General features: G+C 39.1%; 1 protein-coding gene and 1 long non-coding RNA gene across 8 annotated transcripts in view; one reads left to right on the forward strand and one right to left on the reverse strand.

The window, feature by feature from the left end:
* Window positions 1–537: 537 nt before the first annotated feature.
* Window positions 538–25,609, reverse strand: part of LOC128891338 (rho guanine nucleotide exchange factor osg-1) — a 61,020-nt gene continuing 35,948 nt past the window's right edge. For 2 of the 6 annotated variants that reach the window (XM_054150750.1, XM_054150749.1), the window contains exons 9-25: window positions 16,930–17,007; window positions 13,029–13,106; window positions 12,025–12,129; window positions 11,703–11,819; window positions 11,142–11,428; window positions 10,232–10,369; window positions 9,739–9,833; window positions 9,402–9,624; window positions 8,715–8,806; window positions 8,377–8,644; window positions 7,893–8,000; window positions 7,092–7,331; window positions 6,947–7,014; window positions 6,276–6,602; window positions 5,501–5,671; window positions 4,460–4,743; window positions 538–3,800 (exon numbers count right to left, since the gene is read on the reverse strand). In XM_054150750.1, coding sequence (XP_054006725.1) covers window positions 4,481–4,743; window positions 5,501–5,671; window positions 6,276–6,602; window positions 6,947–7,014; window positions 7,092–7,331; window positions 7,893–8,000; window positions 8,377–8,644; window positions 8,715–8,806; window positions 9,402–9,624; window positions 9,739–9,833; window positions 10,232–10,369; window positions 11,142–11,428; window positions 11,703–11,819; window positions 12,025–12,129; window positions 13,029–13,106; window positions 16,930–17,007 — 2,658 coding nt within the window. In that variant the 3' untranslated portion in view covers window positions 538–3,800; window positions 4,460–4,480. The remainder of the gene's footprint in view (window positions 3,801–4,459; window positions 4,744–5,500; window positions 5,672–6,275; window positions 6,603–6,946; window positions 7,015–7,091; window positions 7,332–7,892; window positions 8,001–8,376; window positions 8,645–8,714; window positions 8,807–9,401; window positions 9,625–9,738; window positions 9,834–10,231; window positions 10,370–11,141; window positions 11,429–11,702; window positions 11,820–12,024; window positions 12,130–13,028; window positions 13,107–16,929; window positions 17,008–25,609) is intronic. The other 4 variants (XM_054150753.1, XM_054150752.1, XM_054150751.1 and 1 more) reach the window with 4 other exon arrangements.
* Window positions 11,734–16,923, forward strand: LOC128891403 (uncharacterized). Of its 2 annotated transcripts, none has more exons than XR_008460820.1 (3): window positions 11,734–11,859; window positions 12,936–13,096; window positions 16,389–16,923. It is a non-coding gene; the product is annotated as an uncharacterized LOC128891403 (long non-coding RNA). The 2 variants fall into 2 exon arrangements; XR_008460821.1 differs by lacking the exon at window positions 11,734–11,859 and adding an exon at window positions 11,920–12,008.

A 25,609-nucleotide genomic window follows, 5' to 3' on the forward strand; every position in this document is an offset into this window, starting at 1 on the left:
GCTCCTCTAATAGACGCTGCAGTGGAATCAACCGGTGGAGGTAGTTCGGGTAATTATTAATAAATAAGGGTCAGATTATATCAAAATGCTCGTAATCGTTAGTTAAGGGAATGTGCCGCACACATAAACGGTGACGAATTAATTTAATTTGTGTAACAGGGTGCTAGATTCTAATCAGCTGTTTCAATTTACAGTGGCCATCGTGTTTATTAATTTCCATAATAATTTTGAAAAATCGTTTCAATATCTGTTTCACACTTCACTAATACAAGCAATGATACATTTTCTAGCAAAAGTCGCGGTAAACTTAACTAATTGAAGGCATCGTTAAAATCTAATTTTCTGAAGCAAACATGTTGCAAACGTTACCGTATGTCTATACTGGTATCATTAACGCTGGTGAAGCAGATGATAAGACAAACCGTACTCGGGAACCTAGTAAGATTAAAATAATCATTCTCTTTGATGGATTCTGAGTAAATTTACGATGTTAGAATGCAGGATAACGAAATAACGAGACCAATGGAGAGGAAGGAGTACATATAATACAAATATATTTTTTTTTACGCTGTTACGTAACTTGCCTCTAGACACTTATGACATTAATAATAACTTACGGACGCGATCGTTGCTGAATACATGACACCTTTTATTGCACACTAGAAATACCACAGATGCATTCGTACAGTATCAATCGCGATACAGGTGACGTACTTTCACATACCTTATGTAGCTACAAATAAATAATAGTATTTTTTTTTTTTATCCACGTTCGTTTCCCGACCGTTCGTCGACGGAATAATCACGGGCCCCGGGACGAGGGTTTCAAGTTCCTATTCGCTAGGTAAACACAGAGACAACCAAAGTGAAATTTCGCTTAATTCGCCGGATCTCTTTCGATTGTGCGTCTTTCCGGCACGCAACGCACAATACTATACTCAGGGAGCTGGAGAGATTGTCCTTGAATGAAACTGAAGTTCAACGAGCACAGTTTTTGGAAAAGATTATATCATCAACGGCGAAGATTTCGTATCATGTTATTATTAAAAATGCAGGAACTTTGCCGTGAGCATTAGTATCTAGTATTCTAATTAGATCGATCAGTACAAACAGTATTATTCGGAGTAATAGATAATAATGCTTGTACTGGCTACCTGCATTTTTAATTCTATTTTTCAACTCACAAGCGTAGATTTAATTAAAGAGTTTATGATATTTTTATTCGTTAAAGCACACTTCATAGGTAAAGAGACTTTCTTCATATACCGAATATCATTCGAGGGCAATATTTATAACTCCCATTCAGTACAACTCATACGATTCGATCTCTCCTTCGCACACGCGCCGTACAACGTAATAACGATATGATTACACGTGTTACGAGTAAACTGACATTTATTTGTGAAAGACAAATCTCGAAGGCAGAGTACGTCGTCGCATACAACTGTTTGTTCGCGGGTTGTCTTGATTCTATTTTCAGGCAATCGTGAAGTCAACTGTGCGCGCTAAGGTGCGCGTCTCGTAGGATAACAGAAATCACACCGATTAATGTAATATAAGTCCAGTACAACGGCTAGGAGTCTTGATAGCGGTAAATCGCACGTTCCTCGAGCGGTAGGCTTGCGAAGATCGATTAACACATCCACGAATATTGAATGTACAGCAGAATCTTCATGAGACTGTTGGGTTAAAAGAACAAAGTAGTTTTGGATAACAGAAAACTTGCTTTTTCGAAGATGATTGTTTCATTATTCGTAGCAGGGTAAGAAAAATAATAGGAACGAAAATGGAAAATTGTATAAATATGAGATTTTCTGGTGAATGTATGATATTCGTTTCTTTCTTGGGTCTCACAGATTTTTTTTAATGTACTTAAATGTATGAAGTGGCCTTATATGTTTCAAACTCATTTTTCTAATCCATGAGCAATGTTTGTGAGCATTTATAATGGAGGTGTACGCACACACAAAAAAGTTTCCCTATTACTGTTCGTAGAGCAAGTTGGTTAATACACGTTCGTCAGTTTGAGCTGGTTGCAATCGAAAGCTGATAGTGTTGATTTGTCGGATATCGATGATATTTGGCAACAATTTATTTCACGAGATTATTCTTCTTAAACGATTCCTTGGCTATCTTTTCACCGTGAAACGCAATAAGCGTAAACGTGCGCTACGAACGAAAATCATTCTGGAATTAAAACGACTGGGTACATCAGTTGACATCATCTGGTATGACGATACTTGGTCTCGTATAGGATTACTCGAACAATATTAACGATATTAATTAATTATTGTCAAATACGCTGTATGTTAATTACATGGTCGATACTCTCCGCAAGTAGAAGTTTGTAAAAAAGTAGAATCGCTTAAGATTTAAGCGAATAAAATGCGCGGAAGGTATAAAGAGACTTATACAAAAGTACCCCGGAGGACCAGGGAAAACTATACTTGGCCTCTCGAATTTTGTACCATCAATGCAGCTCGAAACAATAGAACGATTTCATCGAGGTAATTATCGCGACGAAGCTTTAAAGAATTATCCTCGTTCGAATAACAATTTTTTTTTGTTCACGACCTCCATTAATCTCTCGTCGATTTCTTTTACTTATAATAACAGTTTTCTCGCAAAAAACGACAGATTGAACAACAACCACGAAATACACCGTCACTGGTTCTCCCATACAAGTTAAATTTTTGCAATCACACCTCCTCTCACCCTTTCTCTTCCTAAGGGGCGGCGAATAAACTACAATATTCCGTTATCAGCTATAACAACGCGTCGATAAACAAATTTCCTTTGTTCGTGTCAGATGAATCATAATTTATAATCCGTACCCACGATTTGAATTCGAATGAATTCCATTTCATTTTAACACGAACACATTCAGCTCTGCGTTTGTCGCTAAAAAGGAATAACGAAGAGTACGTCAGTTCTTGCGCAGCGTCGATCGATGGACAATGATAAATTCGTTTTTTGGCACACTAACTGGATTAAGTCTCTATTTAGCGTCTACATTAGCTTAGGCCAGTATCAGTTGTATAATAAGCTCGATTCAACGCTCTTCCAGGTATCGTACTTCATCACGTCTCCCTGATTAACGCTCCTCGAACGAGTACGCACATCGTAGATCGAATTTTCTCTTCCTTGAACCATCACTGGCTTCGAAAACACCTGTGTCAAACTACCACGGTAGTATTCGGTTGAACGTTCAAGCCAACGAGACTTGGGTGTTCGTGATAGGATGGACAAGTACCTTCAAATCGAGTGCGCATCGACAGCAAATGTCGATCCAACGAAACTATCGTCAAACCCGGTGGAAAAATACAAATCTGCACATAGAAACGACTCACTGATGTCAAACGATTACGAACGATCGACAGTCATTGATCAAATTTCGTTACTTGGTAATGTTTTATAGGATTGTTCCGGTTTTCGTTTGATTTCAGTTAGCCGTTTCGCGGTACCGTCTAAAAACGATCCAACGAATCACTCCGACCTGAGGTCTGTTCTCGATCAACGTTAAAGTTTAACCCGTGGAAAATATCTTACTCGAGTTTCCAGACGCCGGGCAACCCGAATTTCTTGGCACCTTGAAAATAACGAACCTCCTTTATCCTGCTCTTGATCCACTCGGCCAAGACCAGCCAGAGAACTTTCCCGCGTTCTCTGAAAAATTGTCGGGCGAATACGTCCTGAACAGCCACGATCGGACGATGGCGGACCCGACCACGTGTGGCTCGCACACGTAACAACGATTCCCACGGCGTGTCATGCCGACGTTCGTGAACTGCGACCCTTACCTGAAGAACACCGATATGAGACGTGATTGTAATTTCTTTTTTTTTTTTGTGGCGAGTTTTAGTAAGTGTGGTATTCGTGTGACGCGCGGGGCAAACTTTATTTAACCGTTAAGAATAAGGGTCGAAAATTTGTTAACACTAAAACTACCGAACTGGTCGTTATGATCGTAGTATTTCTATATTTTTTGTTTATGATAAGCCATTTAGTTATTGACCGATACCGATAACGATACCGCCATTTTTGGTGACAATCATACAAATAGAGAACTAGGTGTATCGTATAATAAGAACGTTGAGTTATTCCAACTACGTTTTTTAAAAAATCTCTGCCTAGATACGGTTGATCTACAGTTTGTATACGTTTATTGATTTCTGTAGAATCGCAGACTCCCCTTGCTAGCAGATGTGTAATAAATTCGACGTATCTCTCTTGACAAGGGAGCCCTGCAGCTGGCACATCGAAACTTCAATGGTATTTGAAGGGGTGAATGTAGAATTTTTGACTCTCGTTTGTATCTTTTTCAAACATAACTCAAGCGTGTTATTTTCTTGAGTATTAAAAATGCGTAAGTACTAAGAAGAATAACCTTCGTTCGCATTACCTATCGCGTGTCTTTTATTTTAAAATTACATAAGGTGGATAAAGTTATTTGACTCACCGAGGGCCGTACTAGATCACATCACACTTTCCACAGCAGGAGATGATTGGTCGAATCCTCTCGACCAGCCTGCAGCTCGGCAGATGCCTGAGGTCCTCTGAAGTCCTCGTAGCCGTCTCCACCTGATATCACGAGAAGCTTCCCGCGATTTATGTTGTTCTGTTGGTTCTTGTTGGATTTCAGAGAATATCGGTCCACCTTCGGACGTGGATCCGGCTTTGGAGGGGTCGACGTTTCTACGCATGTCAGGAAACGTACATGTCCGGTATGTCCATGGGGAATACCTGAAAAACATAACAATAATATTAGAGACATGTTGCAGAAACGTTGATTAATATGAAATGAAAAGAATGGAATACAATTATTTCGATCTTTTCCTTGTTGAATAAATAGTATAGAAATATAAATACGATACCTTTCTTTTTATACTATTTGTTCGACAGAAAAGAAACCTAAATAATTCTCTCTTATTCTGTTGGTTTCACAATGCTTAATTTTTCATATATATTTTATTCGGACTCTTAATCCAGGCCTTTGTACTTGCAGGTATCCTAGACATCCTTATACATGATTATACTTAAGTTTTTGATCCCATGATTACAATATACGTAAACTGAGGAAGACTCAACCCAGAGCTTTAATGATTTACAAATGACATGCATGTCTCCTAACATACAGGCGTCAACTTCGATTGTATCAAAGTAAAGTCTCGTGGAATTTGTTGTTAATTCTGCTCTTTTTTTGCAACAGCGAACAAGCATCGCAAAGCTTACAAGCTTCTTTACTGAAATTCGACGTAAAAGGCACCATTTCTCGCGATGTATCAGCCTTGTCCATGACGGGTATCTTATAAATATCTTGCATGAAATACGCGAACGGATCCAAAAATTTCGCAAATGATTGATCGGCTCTGTATCTCGACGTCGAAGCAGACACCTCGCGAGAAGTGTGAGGCGTCCCGGTCGGCGGCCAGCTTCTAATTATATCGGAAGCAATAAAGATGCTTGCTTATAGCCGATCGAATGTGACGTCAATACCCACCAGTCACGATCGGCGGTTGAGACATCCTCTGAGTGGATGGCTTTATATGGGGAATTGGCACGGTCAATAGTACGCCGGCGCTCGTGCCGATCCAAAGCAACTCGTTGCAAGCCAAAAGTGCGGTGACCCTGAGACAGGCGGCCTTGTGCTGTCGTATTATGTCATCGCAACCTGCAGCAAGTTTAAAGCTTCCGTTAAAATAAATACCATAGACGGAGGGTAGCGTTTCGTTCTGTGCTTGCTAATGCTCTAGAATTAACGCCTCGAGTGTCAAAGAGCGGTATATCGCTCCTCCATGAACTTTCAAAAGTTGCGAAGAACGATATATCGCTGCTCGATGGTGTAAGTGTTATAATTCATTAAAACATCAATTATGAATGAAGACAAACTAACTGAAAAGATTCATTTCGACAGACAATAAATTATGTTTATTTGCAAACAAAATTCAAGTTCAAGTTTTTGTGAAAATATTTTCTTTGTACAAATTCATTTTTTGTTAAACCTATAACCTTTTACTTTCATTTTTTTTAGTAATAAAGGAAGTCCAACATGTTTTTAGTATCGTGTACAAATTTCATAAACCTTAAAATAAAATGACCGAAATGTATCAATTTTTGTTTACAGTCATGGATCTTTGCTTAAAATCGTCTGGAATTTCTCGAATATGTATAAAAATTTCCTCTGACATTCGAAGGGTTAAACGATCAAAGTGTCTCGATGCAGAGCGGCAACTCTCTGTTGCACGACTTTTCTCTACATTCACGTAGAGACTTACTGGTGAGCATTTTGGTGACAGCTGGGGCTATATTGATGTCCGTCAGGCACTCGTAGCTACCGGAATGAAACAGTCGTAGCACGGCGCTGTTGTGCAAAGAAATCCAAACCCCGAGACCACCGGAGCTCGCCATGCAGGAGATGGACAAAGAAGTGTCGTTGCTAACGGCGAATGTGTGCTCGATATCCAATGTGTGGGTGTTTAGGACCTTCACGGTATTGTGACAGCCGCACCAAAGTTTCCCAGACACTGGAAGCATCTTCGTGATTGGAGACGCCACTGTGCCTACTGCTACCGTTGTTGGATCGGCTGTGTTCCAACCACCCACTGCAAAGTAAAGGTTGTGGGTAAATAGCGGAAACTACGAGAAGAAGAGAAACGAATGGAAGAAGTGCTAGGTTTAGATAGGCACATGACGCAGGTCCATCAATGATATAAAACACAATAGATAAAAGTTGACTTAGCTCTACGATTAAGGTTGATTAAGCAAAAGCCTGAATTTGAATTAGATGCATGTATAAGAAAATATATGAATAAAGTTAAATCAAAATATCATTCATAGAATTAATCCAGAGTTCATATCAAATAGAAATAAATTTAGAATCATCAAGCATTATTGTACTCATCTCGTGTACAAGGTGTACTATTTTTAATCATCGTAGTTAACTTACAGTGATCTCGAGAATAAACTGTGATATCTCCATTAGCTAGTGACACGAACACCTTATTGTCCAAGTATCTGAAATGTCAAACGAGTAAATGTGAATGAATTAACAGTCGAAGAAGTAAACGATCTTAGGTAGACGACAATCTTACATGATGCAATGCACGCTGCTGTTATGTTGTATCTTCACTTTGTTCTTTTTTGTCCTGATATTATCGTTGCAGTTGTAAACGTGCACGCATCCATCTTCAGTCCCGAGCCACATGGTCGGTTGATTGATGTCCTCTTCGGTTGTAGAATTATCGATACTCGGAACATCGCCACTCAAGGTTAGGCTACCCGTATCTGCACATGGAATGTCGTCCGAGTCCGAGTCGTCGGAGCTCGAGCTACTGTAAGATAATTCTCTTAGATTAACGATGAAACGCGTCGAGAGATGATTTAATTAGCGTACTTTGTAGGGAAAATTCAATCAAAAGGTTTCGGAAACATTCCGCGGAACACATATATCACAACTATCAGGTATTTTTACAGGGGGATTCGCCTAACGAATAATAGTTCAAGTTTCCAAAATAATGACACATTTTTTCAGTTAGTGTTCAGTGTATTTTCTAATTTCAGAATAAAGAATCAAGTGTTCTGTTTAGTAATTTTAAAGTGACTTCTACATTTAGATAGTAGAGTAATCGCTTAAATAATTTAATTTAAAGGATGAATAGTTAGGCGAGTCATCCCGTTTAACAAGGAATCAACTAATAATTATTTTAAATGGTTTCATGAATGTGAAGGTTTACGCTATTGTCAGTATAGAAGCATCGATAGGTTTAGATAATAAAAAATGCAGACACTGGCTACCGCCTAAAATCACAAGTTGACTCCTTGTCGCGCAAGACTGCCTAAACAATAACGCGATTCTACTCGCCCCGATTCAAACTGTCAGTTAACAACATTACCTATCTAACTGTATGTTCCCGCCACTGGCATCGACATCCTGGACCGAGATGCTTATGCCGCTCTTACTGTTCGCGAATGAAATGTTGTTAGTCACGCACGAATTTGATCTAAAATATAATACAGGTAAAGTAAAGCCTCTTTCTACTCACCTACAAAGCATTAGAAAAGACAAATTATTCTACTAAGGTAAACCTGCTTACTTTCAACATTATCGTACAATTTACTTGATAGATCATTCATTCCTTCTTCTCCTAAAGAATCATAACAAAATCACTCGCTAAAGATACGATTCGTACTGTTCGAGGCTCGCGGTTGCCTGCTGTATCCTACTAGAAAAGTCTCGAACTAAATGGCAGGGTCGATACGGTATTAGATCTCCGAAGAATACTCCGAAAGCCTCGAATAGTTCGAATCGCAAGACCCCAAGCCATGATAGCCTCAAGAAACGCATCTCCAATACTCTAAGAGAGAAAAGAGCCGTACCTCAGCGTGCATGCCGGGATTGCCGCAACACACAGAATCCTTGCGTTGCAAACTCCGTTGCAGGATGTAACCTGCGGCGGTCCAGGCGTCAGACTCAACATACAGACCTGGCCAACGTAACCATCGCTGTTGCACACCCAAACGTCTCTAGAACCCTGTCCGTTCGCCAAGGTTGGGGCGGCGCAGGTAAACTGCAAGCCAGCCCGAGTCTTGCGAATCGGCAGAGGTCCCACAAACTCTGGGCAGGGCCTCCTATCAGCGGACAACGCTGTAAGTAGAGACATCGAGACTGGTCAGACACCTGATTTGGACTTTGCTGGAGGCTGGATGGCACTCACCTAACTTTTGTTTGGCCTCGTTGAAACTCTCCTCCCAGCTAGCCCTTTTGTCTGGTTTCGTGAACATTACGAAGATATTCTCGATCCCAGCCCTGGAAATAGACAACGGTGCGCAAAGTGGTAAGTCACGTTGGATTTATCGATGGAGAGAAAACGCACGGTCCTTGGATGTCACGCACGTGCACGCGGAACGTGAGGGAGACAATGTAAAAATACGTTATTGTGCGCTAAGCGGCTTTCCGAACGGCCGACAGAATGGGGCGTCAGTGTTCGATATCCCGGCGAACGGTATTCACCGTTGTCCTTTGGGATGACACTTTCTCGCGACGTTTATTGATTGGTAAATGACACGCGAGCCGCGATATGTCCGCGAACCTCACAGGGAACGCGAGAATGAGACTGACACGTGAATCTTCTTAATGAATCTGAATTGTGGAAAGCTGGCATTAAGGATCAATAGGAGAGTTTCTAGAGCGCAGGAGAAATTCAATCGTTTGAAGTAGAGTGAATCTGGTTTATCAATTTGAAAAGTCCTGCTGGCAATTCTCAACATTTCTTAAAGTAATGATAATGATAAAACAGGCTTTAAGTCCAATCAGCAGATGTTGACATCTTCTAATAGAATAATTGGTTCGGTAGAGATCTAGAACTGGTACTTTGTTAAGGACTTTAAAGCGTGTAACTCACTGAGTATTAAGCGTTAATTCCAGACAGGCTAATTGCGAGTGCGCCGCGTTCCTCTCGGCTAATTGACGTTGCGCCTGTCCTAGCATGTCTTTGATGAGATCCTCCAACTGTTGCTTCGCGCCGTGCAACGTTGATGCGAGTTCCTGAAGTTGTGTCAACGTTGCGCAGTCTTCACGAAGGTGGTCTACCTCGCGAGCCATTCGCCTTAAGTTTTCATCTTTGGCTGTCGTAAAAATAAACGAGAATTAAAATTAAATTTTAGCTCTCGATAGACTCAGAGGAAGTTAAAAAATGCTGAATAAAGAATGATAAATAATTTTATTCCTGAGATTCGTACCTTTCATAACCTCTAGGTCGTCCAGCGGTATTCTCATTAACATTTTGTACTTATTTGCTTCCAGTAGGCCGACCAAACTGTTCGGGCAGGAACTCCTACAAAAAGTACAGAGAACTAAATATCAGAGGATGAATTAGACTGATGTTTACGGAAACAAATTTACTAGTATCCTATACAGGCTACCCCACTTTTCAATACCACACTAAAGATTTCTATCTCCTCGTAAGATCGTAAATTTTCTTTTTAAAACAACGAATTTAATAACCCTTTTTAATATCAAAATAATAACCAAGATTACACACCTTTATTAAATCTTGGCGTCGAAAGCAAAACGCTTTAAATTTGTTTGGCGGTAAATGGATTAAACTAATATCAAGTTGCTACAATTTTTAAGTCACGGAGCAACTGATTTTATTTACAGTTTCGTGTAGAAAAATCGCGCTCGAGCACGGTAAATGTTTGAATATTCTCCAAAGATACGGTACACACTCACGTCGACGGTTTTCTTATGGGTCCACTCCTCCTCTTGATACTGGTGATAACAAGCAGATCGGAGAACAAAAATAGCGCGCGCTCCTTTTTTGTTCCTTGATTCGAGACTATCGTGACCAGATCGTGGCGAACGAAAGCTCTGCAGCAAAAATAGATGCGTCAATTCAGATGAATCTTTTTGTTTTCCTAGCAGCTTCTGCAGTGACACGCATCAGTATTGGGAATCGATACGCTGCCCGCGCTTAAAAGGTTGAATGGTTCATGAAATGGAGAAGCGAGTGCAACTCTTTACATGGGACGGAAAGACGTCTGATAACCAATCTATTGTGTCAAGTGTGAAATACCTGTAGAATACCAGCATTCACATTTTTGTATTTCTAAATGAATGTGTTCGTACGTAACTGGTCGAATCTCTGTTCATGTAGGTGTACTTCAAACAGGTGGAACAATCTTTTTCTTCTCTTTCATATTTTTTAAAGTTAGCTTATAGTATCTGGTTATGGAAAATGAGGCATATTTTGACGAGGTTACAAGTTTTGCTTGGGAATTAGATCTCGATGATTGTACAATAACATCGTCTATCGCACTGTGTCGATAATATGGTAAGATGGTTATTTTGAAGAAAGTTGAAGAGAAAGCTGTATAAGCATTACAAATAGGAATTTGACTCTTCAGTTTCTATGAATACCTCCAAGTGCCATCTTTTAAAGTTACTTGGAACTATTACACTCTAACGAATAATGTAACGTTTACGACATTTCAGTTCACAAAACGATCGATAAGAGCTCCAATTTGATTTATCCATAACTTGAAGTTGGAAATTGCAGGTTTAGTGGCGATGTAAGGGGTTGGCTATTAATATCTATCAGTACTAATGCGTATGTTATGTGGTTGGTTCCGTAGCTACGCACCTGTCGTTCGTGACGATCCCAGCAAGTCCTTCGACGAGCGCCTGAACTTCTCTCAACGTAGTTTGCTGCTGCTCCCACTCAAGGGACTCCCTTTCCGTGCAATTGATCTTCACGACCAACTCGTGCACTTCCTTCTGGGCGGCCTGGAGCAGCTCGTAGTCCGGATGCGAGGTGTCGGTGTGCTTCAACAGTCTCTGGATTAGCAGCTCGTAACGTGGTATCTTCTGCACTGGTTTAATCAGTAACTGATCCAGCCCGAGCTTCCCTTTGTGCTCCCGTTCCATGGTCTGTCGCGTGCGAAGGAAACGATCCAAGTAATGTAAACTTACCGAGCGCAATTTAAGGAAGCAAAACGGGATCTGCGACCCGAGAATAAGACTCTACGACTCGTAGAAACGCCCGAAGAAGAATATTCTACGAGCTGCTCTCGGGGAGATTGCCAAGCCGCGGAAATGGAAAAATTTGCTCGTGACAATTCCTGACCGAGACGACGTTTAAGAACACGGACGACAAAAGCGTTGGTTGAAACAAGGAAAATGAAAGAGAATCTTCGCTGTGTACCTCGAGGAATCGCGCGAAAGCCGGTTTCGCTTGACAAGTCGTTTTTATCGCCTTTCTCGCGGACTTCCAATTATCAAGGAAAAGTGTGTACGTCTCCAGGACGACTGGCTTCGTGAACTGTCGAGAAAACAGAAATATGCGTTAGAGCCTCTAACAGGTATTGAATAATAACAACTTCGTTGCTCATACGAATATATGAAGAAATAAAGGGGATAACGGATTATAGAGGGTGCCTTAGGATAAGTGTCGTTGATATTCGAATATAAAGTACGGGTTGTGTGTAATGAAAAATGGAGCGAATATCTTGTAAGTGAAAACGTACCACATCCAGGAAGACATCGCCGATCGTCTGTTTAAGTTCCCAAGTATCCAACCTTTTACGCAACTCTTCCAGAAATACTTCGTGATGATTGAGAATAGAAGGAATCTGAAACACGCGAATGCTCGCTATTGACAACGTTACCTTCTCTTTTGATGAAGACACCATTGTACGAGAACCAACAAACTAGAGAAACGCCATTTCTATCGAATGTATTTTAATCTTCAATTTCTTATTCGTGATCTGCGATTTCTATCGTCACATTACATTAATCTATATTGTATTTCACTTTCGTACTTTAAATTGATCATTTTTCATTTCCAAAGAAGACTTTCAATACTATTTGATCGGAACGTTCATTATTAATTGGAAAACGATAGTTCTTAGATTAATATGTTTTTGTAATTATAAAATTGATTAGTTAGGAACGCAAAGGTTAAAGATCAAAGATAGAGAAATATAATAATTTGGAAAATATGGTAATCAAAGGTCGAACTTGTAAACCCCGTTGAAGGTATTGGAAGGGATTCCCTTTCGTTTGGTTTTCTTATCGCATTGTGTTCCGATTCGTGCAAATTCCGAGGCGTCTGAATTGCTTGGAATTTACGGCAAGTAGAAAAGTTCGGATATAGTCAGACAAAGGAACACTACGCACAATTCTTTCCGTACCAACATTTTTGTACAAACTTTGGTCTGCACACTCAAGTATAATACCACAATTGTTTATATACTTTGTATCCATCTGTCATGAATATTTACTTAACGGAACGTGAATCTTTTACAAGATTTCCAACAATTATTCTTACATTAAGAATCAAAGAAGTTTATGCTATCCTTTGTTAATATTTAACAGAGTACTGGTTATGCTTTCGGAACGATTGCCTATACTATTTTCGATTCTCTTTTTGTTTCAGACAAAGAAGCGTATTTATATTTCTTACATTTTCTACAGATAACGAGTATTTTATATTAAAGTTTCAAAATGAAGAAACGCTGAAAATTTTTACCTGATAGAAGATCTCGTCCACTGTCGCGGCATCCACCAAACCAGCATTTTCGGAACTCTTCAACGGTTGTAAGTATTTCTGAAACATTAAATTATTTTTCGTTTCAGTTTCTGTAGTCTCACTGTCAGTGAAATATTCAGGTTAAACGACGATTCTGTTTCTTTTTTCTCCATGACTCATAAATAAGTGCATAGGCCCGTTAATGTGGACGCAAGCAACGCGATTCCTCGAATTCCTCCTCGGGGACCGAGAAGGCCGATCGTGGAAATACTTCTGGACGGAAAAGAGTGTCGCGACCCGGTATAGAAATAGGCACAAACGTTACCTCGTGTAAGATATTACTTAACGCCGCGTAATTTTTAACGTGAAATAAATTTTTATTCGACGAATGCCAAAGCAGAAAGAATTCCCTGGATTTACGGGTGAGAGGACAAAAATCGTTGGTCCCTTTTGAGCACATCACACTATGATCAGCTGTAAACAAGGCCTTTCAAATAAATCGAAACGTTCGACCAATAAAGAAGTCGAACGATGCTTTATTGTCAGCGGTTATATATTAGTTCCTCTAAAAAATCGAATAAAAATTTCGTCAGCGATGCATTCGGTTAGCTCTGATGCAAACCGAGGAAACATTCGTAGAAATTAAAATCGAAATGTCGAGCAAAGATTCTTCGAAAACAGCAAACGTCACGGCTGGAATTATTACGCGTAGCCCCGGATAAACGGCATGGTCATAACTTTTACACAAGAATCCGAACAAACATGACGATTAAAAGCACTTCTACGGAAATCTCTGAGGAAATAGTGCGCTTGAAATTTCCATTAAAAAGAAATCGACCGAAATGCCGATCTAGACAGAGAAAAACGTTCGATTCGAGGATTAATAAATATTTTTCCCAGGCCGCGTTCCGCTGTTCGTGATGTTTGCGTCTCACGAATGGGATTGGAACGACTTCGTGGAATGGGATCAAGATGTTTTAATAACAAGACGTCTCCGTTGTTGACTTCTGGGGATGAATTAACCCTTTGGAGACCGCGTGACGTTGGGATATTTCGAGGAAAATATTTCCTCTGTTCGGAATAATACAAAGACATAAATGCTGATATTCTTATTCGAACACCTCCGTTCCGAAGTTTATTTTTAATATCAGAAATATTCGCGTAATCAAGTTGAACATTCAGAAAATTCATTAGTTTAATATCGTAATTTATAATTTATAATTCATTTACCGCGTTCTTTTATATTTTATTTACGGTATCCTACATTTTCACACAATTCTACATAATATCAGTCTTTATTTATTTGTATAATTAACAAGCACGCCGTTTAGGACAAGTTAAACATCCAGAAAATGTCGGCGTCGTAATTATTCAAGTCTGCTCAATTAACACAGTTTAATAGCCTCAAACTAGGAACGCTGTGTTCCGCGTGACAGAGCTATTGGCATTTTCGATTCTCAATTCAACCGTGACCTTTTCCCAATTATTCAATAAATGGTAAACTAATAGAACGCAATTCAGCCGCGGAAAGATCCCCGTTTCTCCGTCGGCGGATCCATTGAGACCGCAGACACCTTCGATCGAGAACCATTTACGTGGGCCGTTTCACGAGATCGCGGTCGTAAAAGCACGTACGCGCCAAGACCGATATATCGATACGCGTAAATAAATCTGGAAATCACGCCTGTCACGGATTGCAGCCATTAAATTCAGAACACGCGTCGGTCGCACGCGCGCGCAGGGTTGCAGCCGAAGGTTGCGTCCCATTTACGCGTCGATTTTCAACGGTGTTTATGAAGAATCGTCCTTCCGTGATCGTATCGAATCACAGAGGCGGCACCGTAATTACGACGGACTAATTGCAGGCATTATTTATCGATCCGGGAGCCTTCGGTGGGAATACGACGACGAAACCCGAGACACACACGGGAATGAGCTTCTTGAAATGTCAAGCGACCAAGAAAGCACCGTTTTCCTTCGAGGGTTTACTTTCCTCCTATTTTATAGGGGATTCTAATGAAACTTTGCGCTAAATTGTCACGTAACGGGCTCAGATTCTCATTGGAAACGTTCCTGATGCTTTCGATCCAGTGCTTTTCATTTATTTATCGTGTCTTTTTATATTTTATTTTCGACACGCGTATACGGCTTTTTTCTTTTACACGATTTTGTATTAGTCATTTTTATTATTAACGAGCATATTTCAATTTACACATTCATATTCAAAATTCGTTATATTTTTAATAAGAACGAAATGTTTATTAATGTTCTTACTGTGCGTCCCTTTATTCCTTTAAATTGAGGGAGAAAATTATGTATCCAACCCAAGAACTGTGTCGTATTTCGTCGCTGCTATTTTTTACTTTAAGGGAGAACCATCCCTTATATAAATGCCCCCAATTTTACTTATACCTATCTACCTTTATATTAGAGAAGATATTAACAAATAATAACATCATAATTTATTTAGTTATCAGGGCTTTACCTTTCAAACGTATCGATAAGTTAATAAAATAGTTTCAAATTAAAATCGTGTTATTATTTCTGAAGGCCTATGAGTGAGAAAAGGAAATGGTCAACATAATTATGTTCCCGGCGCTTAAAATGTCGAACATGGAACTACTTTCACGTTAAAATCTTTCATAATTAAAAAACTATATAGACAGGAACAAAATATATGGTTTTCGTAAGAGGGGTGGTTCGTACGAGGGGTTTGCTTCCCTTGGAATTGGCAGCAACGAAGTACACAGCGCAGTTCTAAAATTGGACCAATGAACATTTGTGGAAAGTTTCATCAAAATCGACGTTTGACAGGTCTCAGTCCCCTTGTTGGCCGTTAACTGGGAATAACAGCAATATTGATTGAGGCCATGAGAGCTGAAGCGCACTAATCCCGCTGGGAGTTTTGCTTTGAACAATAGCGTGACTCTTGTATATAAAAACCGAATCATTAATGGTCCTTTCAAGCGTATAACGTCTTCGACATATTGTTTTGATTCTACTCGATATTTGAGCCGTTCATTGCACGAATCGATCAACTCCATGAAACAAAAATTTGAGAAATGTGATGAAAACGGCCCGTGAAATAAATTATTTATTATTCAACGGCCAAACATATTTCGTCGTTTAATGATGTTAATTTTTATTATTCAGGAAAGTTATTATAAATATAAAACGTTGACTGTACCAAATGCTTTGACATTTAAATTTAAGATTTTTCAAAAAGTGGAGTCAATCGATTTGTCCAGTGAACGGCTCATGTATCAACATTTATCCTGAGTGTTCTTCTAAAATTTGTATAGAGATTAAATTAAATACAAAAGTAAGAGAAAAATTAAATTAATTTACGTGGTTTTTCAGTTACACAGCGGATGGTGGTTGCTAGAGTTTGACGAAAACAACAACCTGGGGATGCGTGACTGCATAACTTAGAGAGATACTGTTCACGAAGTAGATCACTCGAGTGGAATCCTTGTTCGAACGAAGTAAATAAACGAGTAATGAGCTTGTTTACGAGAAACAAGGACGCGGCATCGATATTCGAGGAACTTTGGAATAGCGCATTTCAATTGAGTTGGCTGCTGGCATTTCTCCGCAAGGAAAAATAACACAAACCGAGACAACGCGTTCTCAGTTGAATTAAAATATTATTCTGTGTCCTGTTGTGCCCTGTTCCCCGTAATCAATAACAGATTTCTGGGAAAGAATAATTGTTGCATTTTCCGAATATCAATCAGTTTTGTAATTATTCTCTTAATTACACGTTTTGGAAAATACATTTTGATTAACGTTCATCGAATTGGTCTTCGATTTGAACAAACACTTGAAATAAAATCGAAGATTGAATTTTATTATGGTAGACGGTGAAATTTATTTATGGATTTAAATGAAATGTACTTACATTGACTAGTATTTGCAGCGCTTCCACATAAGATCGCTCCGTGTCATAAAGTTCCACAACAACGTGGGTTCTGGTGTCCTGAAACAGATGAATAACATTTCAATTGAAATTAACATTTCAGAAAATATGTCTTGAAATATCGATAGATATTTAATTGCATATACGATCATGCTGAACAGTTTTACTGCAAGATTGTTCTTGATCAAAGGTTAAGTATTAGATGAAAGAGTTTTACATCATGCAAATATATTTATTTAATGTATAAAAGCTATCTGAAACTAAAATTTGACTTTAATTTCATAGGGGAAAAATAAATATCGTTCCTGTATAACATTGCAATCTGCTATTTAATAATGCTGACAACAATTTAAAAAAATATTGATGAACCTTGAAATAACAGCGAAAATATATAATGTGTTAATTATTTATTGAGGAGATGTAGACCCCTGAATGTATTTCACTCATCTTAAATTAACGTAGAAAAAAAATAATTATTCTTTTCTGAAAGATAAATCTACTACAATCAAGACACATAAAATCGAATTATTAAGCACGAGACAGAAACTTTATCTCTTGTGTAGCCGTAAATCGCGTTGATACTAGTACAGTATACATTTTCGATAACTGTTCTCTTCAAATCCTAAACAAACAACTGTCGAGAGTACGATGAAATTGTTACGTGTTGATTGTGTTGTTTCGTGATAAAAGATCGCACGTGCCTATGTAATGCGTGAGCACGTGCAGTTGGTCACGTGTTAACCGATATTGTCACGATCCAAACTGCGAGACGAACTTATCCTGTTAGGTCAGGGTACGCCCAGACTCGAGCTTAAAGTCGCATCGTGAAAAAAGAAATGTTATTTACCCAATTTGGACTCATTTTTCCATAAGGAATTGCCATTTCGATTGGATCGCGAGTTACCGTGTTCTGTTCAGTAGAATTTCGACGACCACGGTGAAATGCAATTTGGTAAAGGTGGAAATCATCGTGGGTGGAACGGCAAACGCGGTTCTCGAATCGTGCGTTAACATCGAGGGAATTATTCGAGCATCACAGCGAATAAATTCTGGGCTCGCGTTGGATGGCTAATGAAACGTATACGTGCGAAAAGGCAAAAAAAAAAAAAAAAAAAAAAAGAAAGAAAAGTGCGGCGACAGTAACAATAAACACGGTCTTCGACGCGTGTATCAATGCGTGTAGGGTACATAAGCATGAGAAGGAGTGCTACCCACGCGGTCAGTGCTGACACGCTCGTTATTTTCGCTGTCCACCGACGGCTGGCTGATGAGTTTGCGATCAGCGTTCATCGTCATCCTCTTCCACCACCTTTGCCAATCCTTCGCGACTTTGAACGGTTTTCACTTGCATATCAATCCGGCTCTCCGCACCGGAGTCCTACCGACGATCGTTCCGCGATTTTGAGCAACACTGCACGAACGTTCAGCAACGACCATAAATCTCCACCGTTATAGACATGTTCTTGGTCAACCGTGACAATCTCGAAAACTGATTAAAAGCATGATCCTCTCTTTGGACGAGCGTCGAGTCGCTTCCGTGGGAACCTTCGACGGGGTCAATTTAACGGTTAGTTACTTTGTTTGTCTATTGGAAAGTAGGAGTACTAGGGTGGTCTCTTTTAGGTTTCTTGGCTTCACCTTCACAGAAAGGTTTTAATAACTGGCACGAATGAATTGCACGCGCTTCCATTATACGTACGATATGCTGACTCTAATATTCGAACACCATGTATATCGTATACGTATCAGCATGAAGATAGACCTTGTAGGAACCCTTACATATTTGTGAAATGAAGATGTAAAGCAAAATTGAATAAAAATGTACAAGGTGTATTACAGGATACGTTTTAATCATCTATAATAAATGATTTTATGCGGAGCAACTGAAAGAATATTTTTCAAACTAACGTGTCAATCTTAAAATGTTTATATTAAATAAATGCATTTGCTCAGATTGTACGTTTGTACGTAGATTGATAAAAGAGGTAACAACAGCATTGGTTGAAATTAATGGGTCTTCGATCCACTTCGAGATCATTCTCGAAATATATTTACCTACAATGCCCGTGATGCTAAAAATATCCCGAGTCATGTAAAAGTTTTATCGGTTTACAAAAGCGAAAGAGTTACAGTATCGGAAAAACTAACGATGTGAGGAAAGGAGGTTTCCTTCGATCAGCAGTTCCCCGTATCAGCCACAAGCATCATTAGTTTTACAACGCCACTTTTATGGGTTAACATTTTCTTAACACCGCGAGAAAGAATTATTAATAACGAGAATTAATTACGGAAAAGACACAAGGTATTAACTAGGAATATTATAGAAAAATTTGAATAGAGTATTTTATTTAAATTTTCAATGTAACCTAATTTCTAGGTAATTACACCAAATTTTGACCTCTAAAAAGATATTGTAATGTACAATAAGACGGTAAAGCAAAATTTAAAACAATATCTATTTACAACACTAACGCAAAGTACGACAAATTTTCTGAAATTCATACTAATAGCTTGATAAAATCTATAGTGCTATTCGATGTTGTACGCATTTTAAAGCACGATAATGTAAGTGAGATGGTACTCGATTGTCAACAGTACTGCAGCACATTAAAGAGAATCGAGCTTTCTATGATGCAACGCATGATTAAACGATTCACATGACAACTAAAGAAATAAATTAATAGATTTTTATGAAAATTGTCCTTAGTGTTATCATTGTGAATAAATTTTACTTTTCCGCCCTGTTGTACATTATAATATTTTTTATAAGGTCACAAGTCTATCTAATTATTTATAAATTACTATCTTTCTATCCAAGTTTTCTGAGATGCTCGAATATACCAATAAATTAAAACTCTTTCTTTCGCCAAAAGTACGGAACACTACGACAATTCCTACAAGAATTCAATTTCGAAAAACAGTAAATTCGGTGTAAATCGACCTAATAATCTACGTCATATCACGGAGAAGGTTGATGACAAGAAATTCTGATCGCGGAATCGCAGACAAAGGCTGCCTCGCGTCCGCTCGAGCTTTTCGCTTTGGAGTGATTCAGCAGTGCCACTTTAAAAGCTCGAGCCGTACGTCCGGCAAGTTTTGGCGTTTCCAACGCAGAGCTTTCACACTTCGAGTTGGATGATTATACGTCGAACACGTCGTAGTACACGTACCGTTCCACGGTGCGTTATATTTAGCGAGGTGAGTCAGGGCCCCCCTCGTGTGCTTGCAAGCTCCCCTTTCTATCTTTTTCGCTCCAGTGCTTTTCCTTCTTTCGTCGAGAAGCTCGGCGTTCCGTACGATTACCGAACTGATTACCTTCAGGCGAAGCTCACGACCTGATTTTCGTTGCTTTGTGGGTCGGCCAGAGCTTTCGCTGTGTCTTTGAATCGTTTTTGTGGGTCGCAAAGGTGTGCTTCGAAAAAATAAAGACGAACGTAAGAATTGCGTAAAGTACTTCGTTTCACTTTTCCTTTATTCCTCTGTTTGCGTTTTAAGGTCCCGAGTCAACGCGTTTTACAGTGATAGGAGATATTTGAAAAATAATTGTACAGTTTCGAGAATTCATCGTTTAATAACTAAACTTTAACTGCGGAATGAATTAGATATCTGTGGCCCTTCTGAGAATGAAATTCACCGATACGTTTAATAATTGATAATTATTAATACATTTTGGAAATTTGAAACTTAGAAGGACGATGAATATCTATGAATGTTTTTAGACCAAACAAACTTGTGAGTCATTGAACTAATATGGAAACATAAATGGAACGTAGCTTGGAAAATATACAAAACAAGTTCACTCCACGAATCCATCCCTAATTCGATAATCTTGAAAACATACAAATTTGACTAGCAGGCAAGAAGTCATAATTGCCAGGATGCGATTAGGACACGTTAGAATGAGTCACATGCATATTTTTAACAACAGCCCTCCATTTTCTGTCGTCTATAAATCGGAATTAAAGCAATAGAGGGAAATTGAAAGTGCATAAAATGTTTTGCGAAGAATACTGCAGGACTACCAGTAGCTACAATTTACGCGACAGTGATCAGTGTCTGGCGATTTTTGTTTATTTCGCAGATTTGTCTCTCGTGTGATATTCAAAAACGACAGAGCAACCAAACAAGAACTCGAAACTGAGAGGCTTCCCTAAGTGACAGGGAGAATCTCTGACCTTTCTGCTATTGCCGCGTATGATATTGTCCGTCGTATCGTGTTCGTTCAGCTTTGCATTATTTGTAACTGCTAACACAGTTTCATAGCTTCGAAAGAAGAACGGCCACTTGATGTAAAATGTCAGAAATCAGAATACTCTGAATTCACACGTATTCATATACATGTATGTAATAAGAGATTTGATATATGAATCGTTCATCGCACAAATCGAATAACCCCATAAAATAAAAAGTTGAGAAATGCGATGATATAATTTCCATTGTTTTTTAAAATTCCCTTTATAATATAATATAAATTCAAATAAATATTGTAGAATGCACAAATACAAACTTAGCTTCCATTTAACGGAATATAAAATTAATAAGAAAGAATAGCCAAAAAATAATCGTCAGTAATGTTACAATTCTTATGTTACTGGTAGAGTTAATCGATTTGTACAGTGAGTGGCTCATATTATTGTCCCATTAGATTTTGCAATTCATATTACATGTACTGAAACGCAAGCAAAGAAATATGCAGTAATTTTTTTCCAAAATGAACTACTCTTACAAGATTAATTATCAAAAATCCAGAAAAATTACGAATATTATTTACATACATTATAAAGTTCAATGGAAACCGAAAATGGACCTGGAAAGTGCCAAAATGAGATGTTTCATCTCACATGATATCATCATAATTTTTGTTAACTCGAATGACGTGAAAATTAATTAACACTCGTCATTGTCGATTCGACGGAGCCTGCGACGAGATATCCTAGCAATATGTTTTAGCATTTCAAAGGAGCTGCGCGCGGTAATCCTGCTTAACTAGCGCTGAAGCCATAGTTTGACCCCTGACCTATGGGAAATATTGGTATTACCCGTTCGGTACTTGTATTATTTCTGCTATGCACCAATTAGGGGGATTAAATATGATTTGTTCACCGATGGTATTTCTCTGCACGCCTTCTGCATGATAATTTTCAATTTTCACTGGACAATAATAGAATAACGCGTATGATCGCGTTTACCAAACGCGGGGGAATTCAACGTGCGCAATTAATGTTATACCGAGGCGAGTTGCGGTTGAATTCCCGGACAACTAAAATCGAACGCGTTAATTTTCTGCCAAAGCGGCGATCTGAGCATTTTATATAACACGTATGAACACATTGTACAATGGTATGCAACGCCGGGGGATTGCAATACTGTTGCGGATGTTGGTTACTCGGGCGTGCTACTTGTTGCAGGCGGGATTATTATCTCTGTTTCTTGGATTATGACTAGCAAGTGGTGCACGATGATCCGAATAGAATCGAGAATAAATAGAAGGTGGCCGAGCTTGCGTGATGCACTAGCGAATATTCCGTTATTCTAGTCGCGTAATATTAGTTCTAGCTGCGATCTAACAGTACTATCAAGCATTTTGAATTTTCTCGACAACGATTCTGCGATCGGTGGGCTATTGGCTGTATAATAATCTTAAGGATTGAATGTAGTTTTCTAGTTTAAGACTAGAATAGTGGACATTTATATTATTTTGTTTGTATAGAACTAAAAGCAAACCTGCTAGACATCGAAAAATTCCTCTAAAGATTGCAAAGCAAATGTCACGAAGTCGTGTTTAACTCCAATTTCTAGTGTCAAACAAAAAAAACAAACTCGTTCAGAATATTCGTGAGAGTAGTTTATTAGGAATTTTCGTGCTTTTAATTTTAGAGATCCTCGATTGGTGACAGAAAAATTAATGTACAAATTATGTTGGTGATTATAGAATGAAAATATGTGTGAATTGAAAGCATACGAGGGAATGATATGTTGAAGTATTTATGAATCTGTTAAACACTTTGTAATTAGTATGTAGATTAAAAAATAAGTGTATTCATACTTTGAAATTCGTAGATACTCTCACTCGACAGCTATGAATACAAGTATATTCATTTTTTCAGTCATCCGATGCAGAGGAGACTTTTAAATAGATAGATATTTCGAGTTAAGAACAAAAGACAAGCAACCTTAGATCCACTGCATACTCGATAAAAAATATAATTTGAATTACAGAATGAAATTATGTTCCTCCTTAAACGAATAGACTTATCCTAGTTCGCTATTGAACAGAATCCAATACAGTTCCCACTATATAATTGTCTCCACGTTTAACCTGATAGGACCCCAGAATGCAAAGGTCAAACCATCCCGGTAAATTACATCCACGAACCTCCAAACGACTCCAAAAATCTATCTCCTCTTTCACTACCAACTCAACATAAAACCGAACTATTCCGGGTACTCAATATGTAAGAATAAAACCTTTCGACGTTTCTAATCACTCTACAGTAAGAGCTGATCGAACTAGTCTACGAAGCATGAATACTCCCGTCGATTACCGCCACCATATAGCGGGTACTTTTCTGAAAAGACTCACACGTGACCACCTGACGGGTATCTCTCTCGAAGGGTACCAAAAACTCTCGGAACGGTGAAAGGCCGTCGTAAACGTTTACTTCCGTTTACTTTCGAGCGGTTCGCGAGCAACGTTTCCCCGATCGGCGAGGACTCGCACGTGCCGCGGGAGGAATTCGTGAAAGAATCGAGACGATGGTTCACGAGGATGGTCGAAGGCTTTGGCGGAGCGACAGCGAGACACGACGTTACGCCTGAAACTGGCGACCCGTCGCACAACCGCGGCCAAGCTGATCGATGCCCAAGAGAATAGCGACCGCTGCAGTGGAAGCGAGGCAGATGTTTCGCTTCCAGAACGCCGGCGCGCATTCTCCTCACGTGGATTGCACGCGCGCATGGGTGTCCTGTCCATCCTGTTTCAAGGAGCTTTACCGCCACGACCTTGTCCCAGGAGAGCCAGGCCCCCACCGACCTTGCACTCTGCATTGCGCCGCTAAATAACCCCCCGTACGCCATAACAATCGCGTTTCCGGGAACGCGAAAGCTCTATCGATGTGCTTTGACCTTGCACCCATGGGTTTTGCGGAACTCGTCTGTAGTTATTTTCTTATACGTTACCGGGAGGCTGCGTGGAGTTTCGACGGGAATTATCCGTTGTTCTCGAGCATGGATGAATTCTGCTTTCGTTACTCTTGAATCCCTGATAGGTCTGGGTTAGATTCTAGAGTTACTTATAAACTACTATCTACTCATCCTAGCATATCAGACATAATATATGTTTACTTTTGTTGCATCGAAAACATCCAGAAATGAAAAATATAAATAATTGGTTATGAAATCCTTACATTTCCATCTCACGTGCAAATAATTTGACGATCTTTTTCAAATAACCTGATAAAATATGAATTAACCGTGTCCGTGTAGCGTGTAGGAGTAAACATCGTTATATGCGTGGAATATCGATGGTTCGATAAAATTTGAATTATATTAAATTAACTAACTTTCCATAAATGACAGCAGCTTCAAACGATACGTCCATATTAAATGCGCGAACGATACGTTCGCGAATTCAATCATTAATTTATCGTAATGTCACGGTATCTTTAAAGCCTGACATCGACAAGAATTCATTCGATATTACTGCACTCGCAATGCGCCTACGTCACGGAACTCTATCTGCGCGAGTGCTCGGCAACAACTGTGTTCGTCGACACCGGAAATTTTTACCTCCGCCAAACCGAATTAGCACAATGCTGTGTACTATTTCCAAAGCATGTCTACCGAGAATACCTCATCCCCTCGAGCGAAGGTATTACCTGTATCTCGTTGATGAGTGACTTTGACGCCGTGACACATTTGACGCTGCATGTAACGCAGAAACGGCAAATAAATCCTTACATGGAAATTGCGTATTATAAATAGAATTTAACTGTTTCGTAAACGACAAAGTTGAAATTTATCGAATTTTATTCGAATGGTAAATAATATACAATAGAAGTCGCTACTTTTTTTTCCAGACGTTAGGTTTACAAAAGAATGCTAACTAATATCCTAGAGTGAGAATAAAATCAGTTTTGGAAATAAAAGGGTTCTTACACTTTCAACATTTTCTATAAATCGCGATCTGGCGATTATTTGGACGAGAAATAGATTCAACGTTTTATTTTCATATATTTTTTTAATTTCCGTACGTCACAAGGTCTCATTTTATTATTTCACAGAATCCGTCGAAGGACAAAAATTTCATTTTACTGTCACGAACGAAGTGACGCAAAAAACGTCGGATTTTCCCTTCTAATAAAAGGGAATGCGCGTTTATTGCGCGAGCTTGTGAATTATTTAAAAAATTTTTTTTTTCGCGCCTTATGGCCCATATTTATTTCGACGAGGTTTGTTTAGTCTGCTCTGTTGTGGCATCGTCTCAGACTTCCAATTTTCGACCAGTATATTCCCGTTTATTGAACGCCTTCGATGCAGCTCGCATTTCATGCGCTTCGTTCATATGAATTGACAAGTGGTCACAAATAGTATTAAATCAATTCTTGCGCGTTTATATGGATGGAGAAAAAGTGATTGATAAACGTGGAAACATTACTCACAT

This window comes from Hylaeus anthracinus, unplaced genomic scaffold (genome assembly GCF_026225885.1).
Source record: "Hylaeus anthracinus isolate JK02 unplaced genomic scaffold, UHH_iyHylAnth1.0_haploid 12001, whole genome shotgun sequence".
Lineage (NCBI taxonomy): Eukaryota > Metazoa > Arthropoda > Insecta > Hymenoptera > Colletidae > Hylaeus > Hylaeus anthracinus.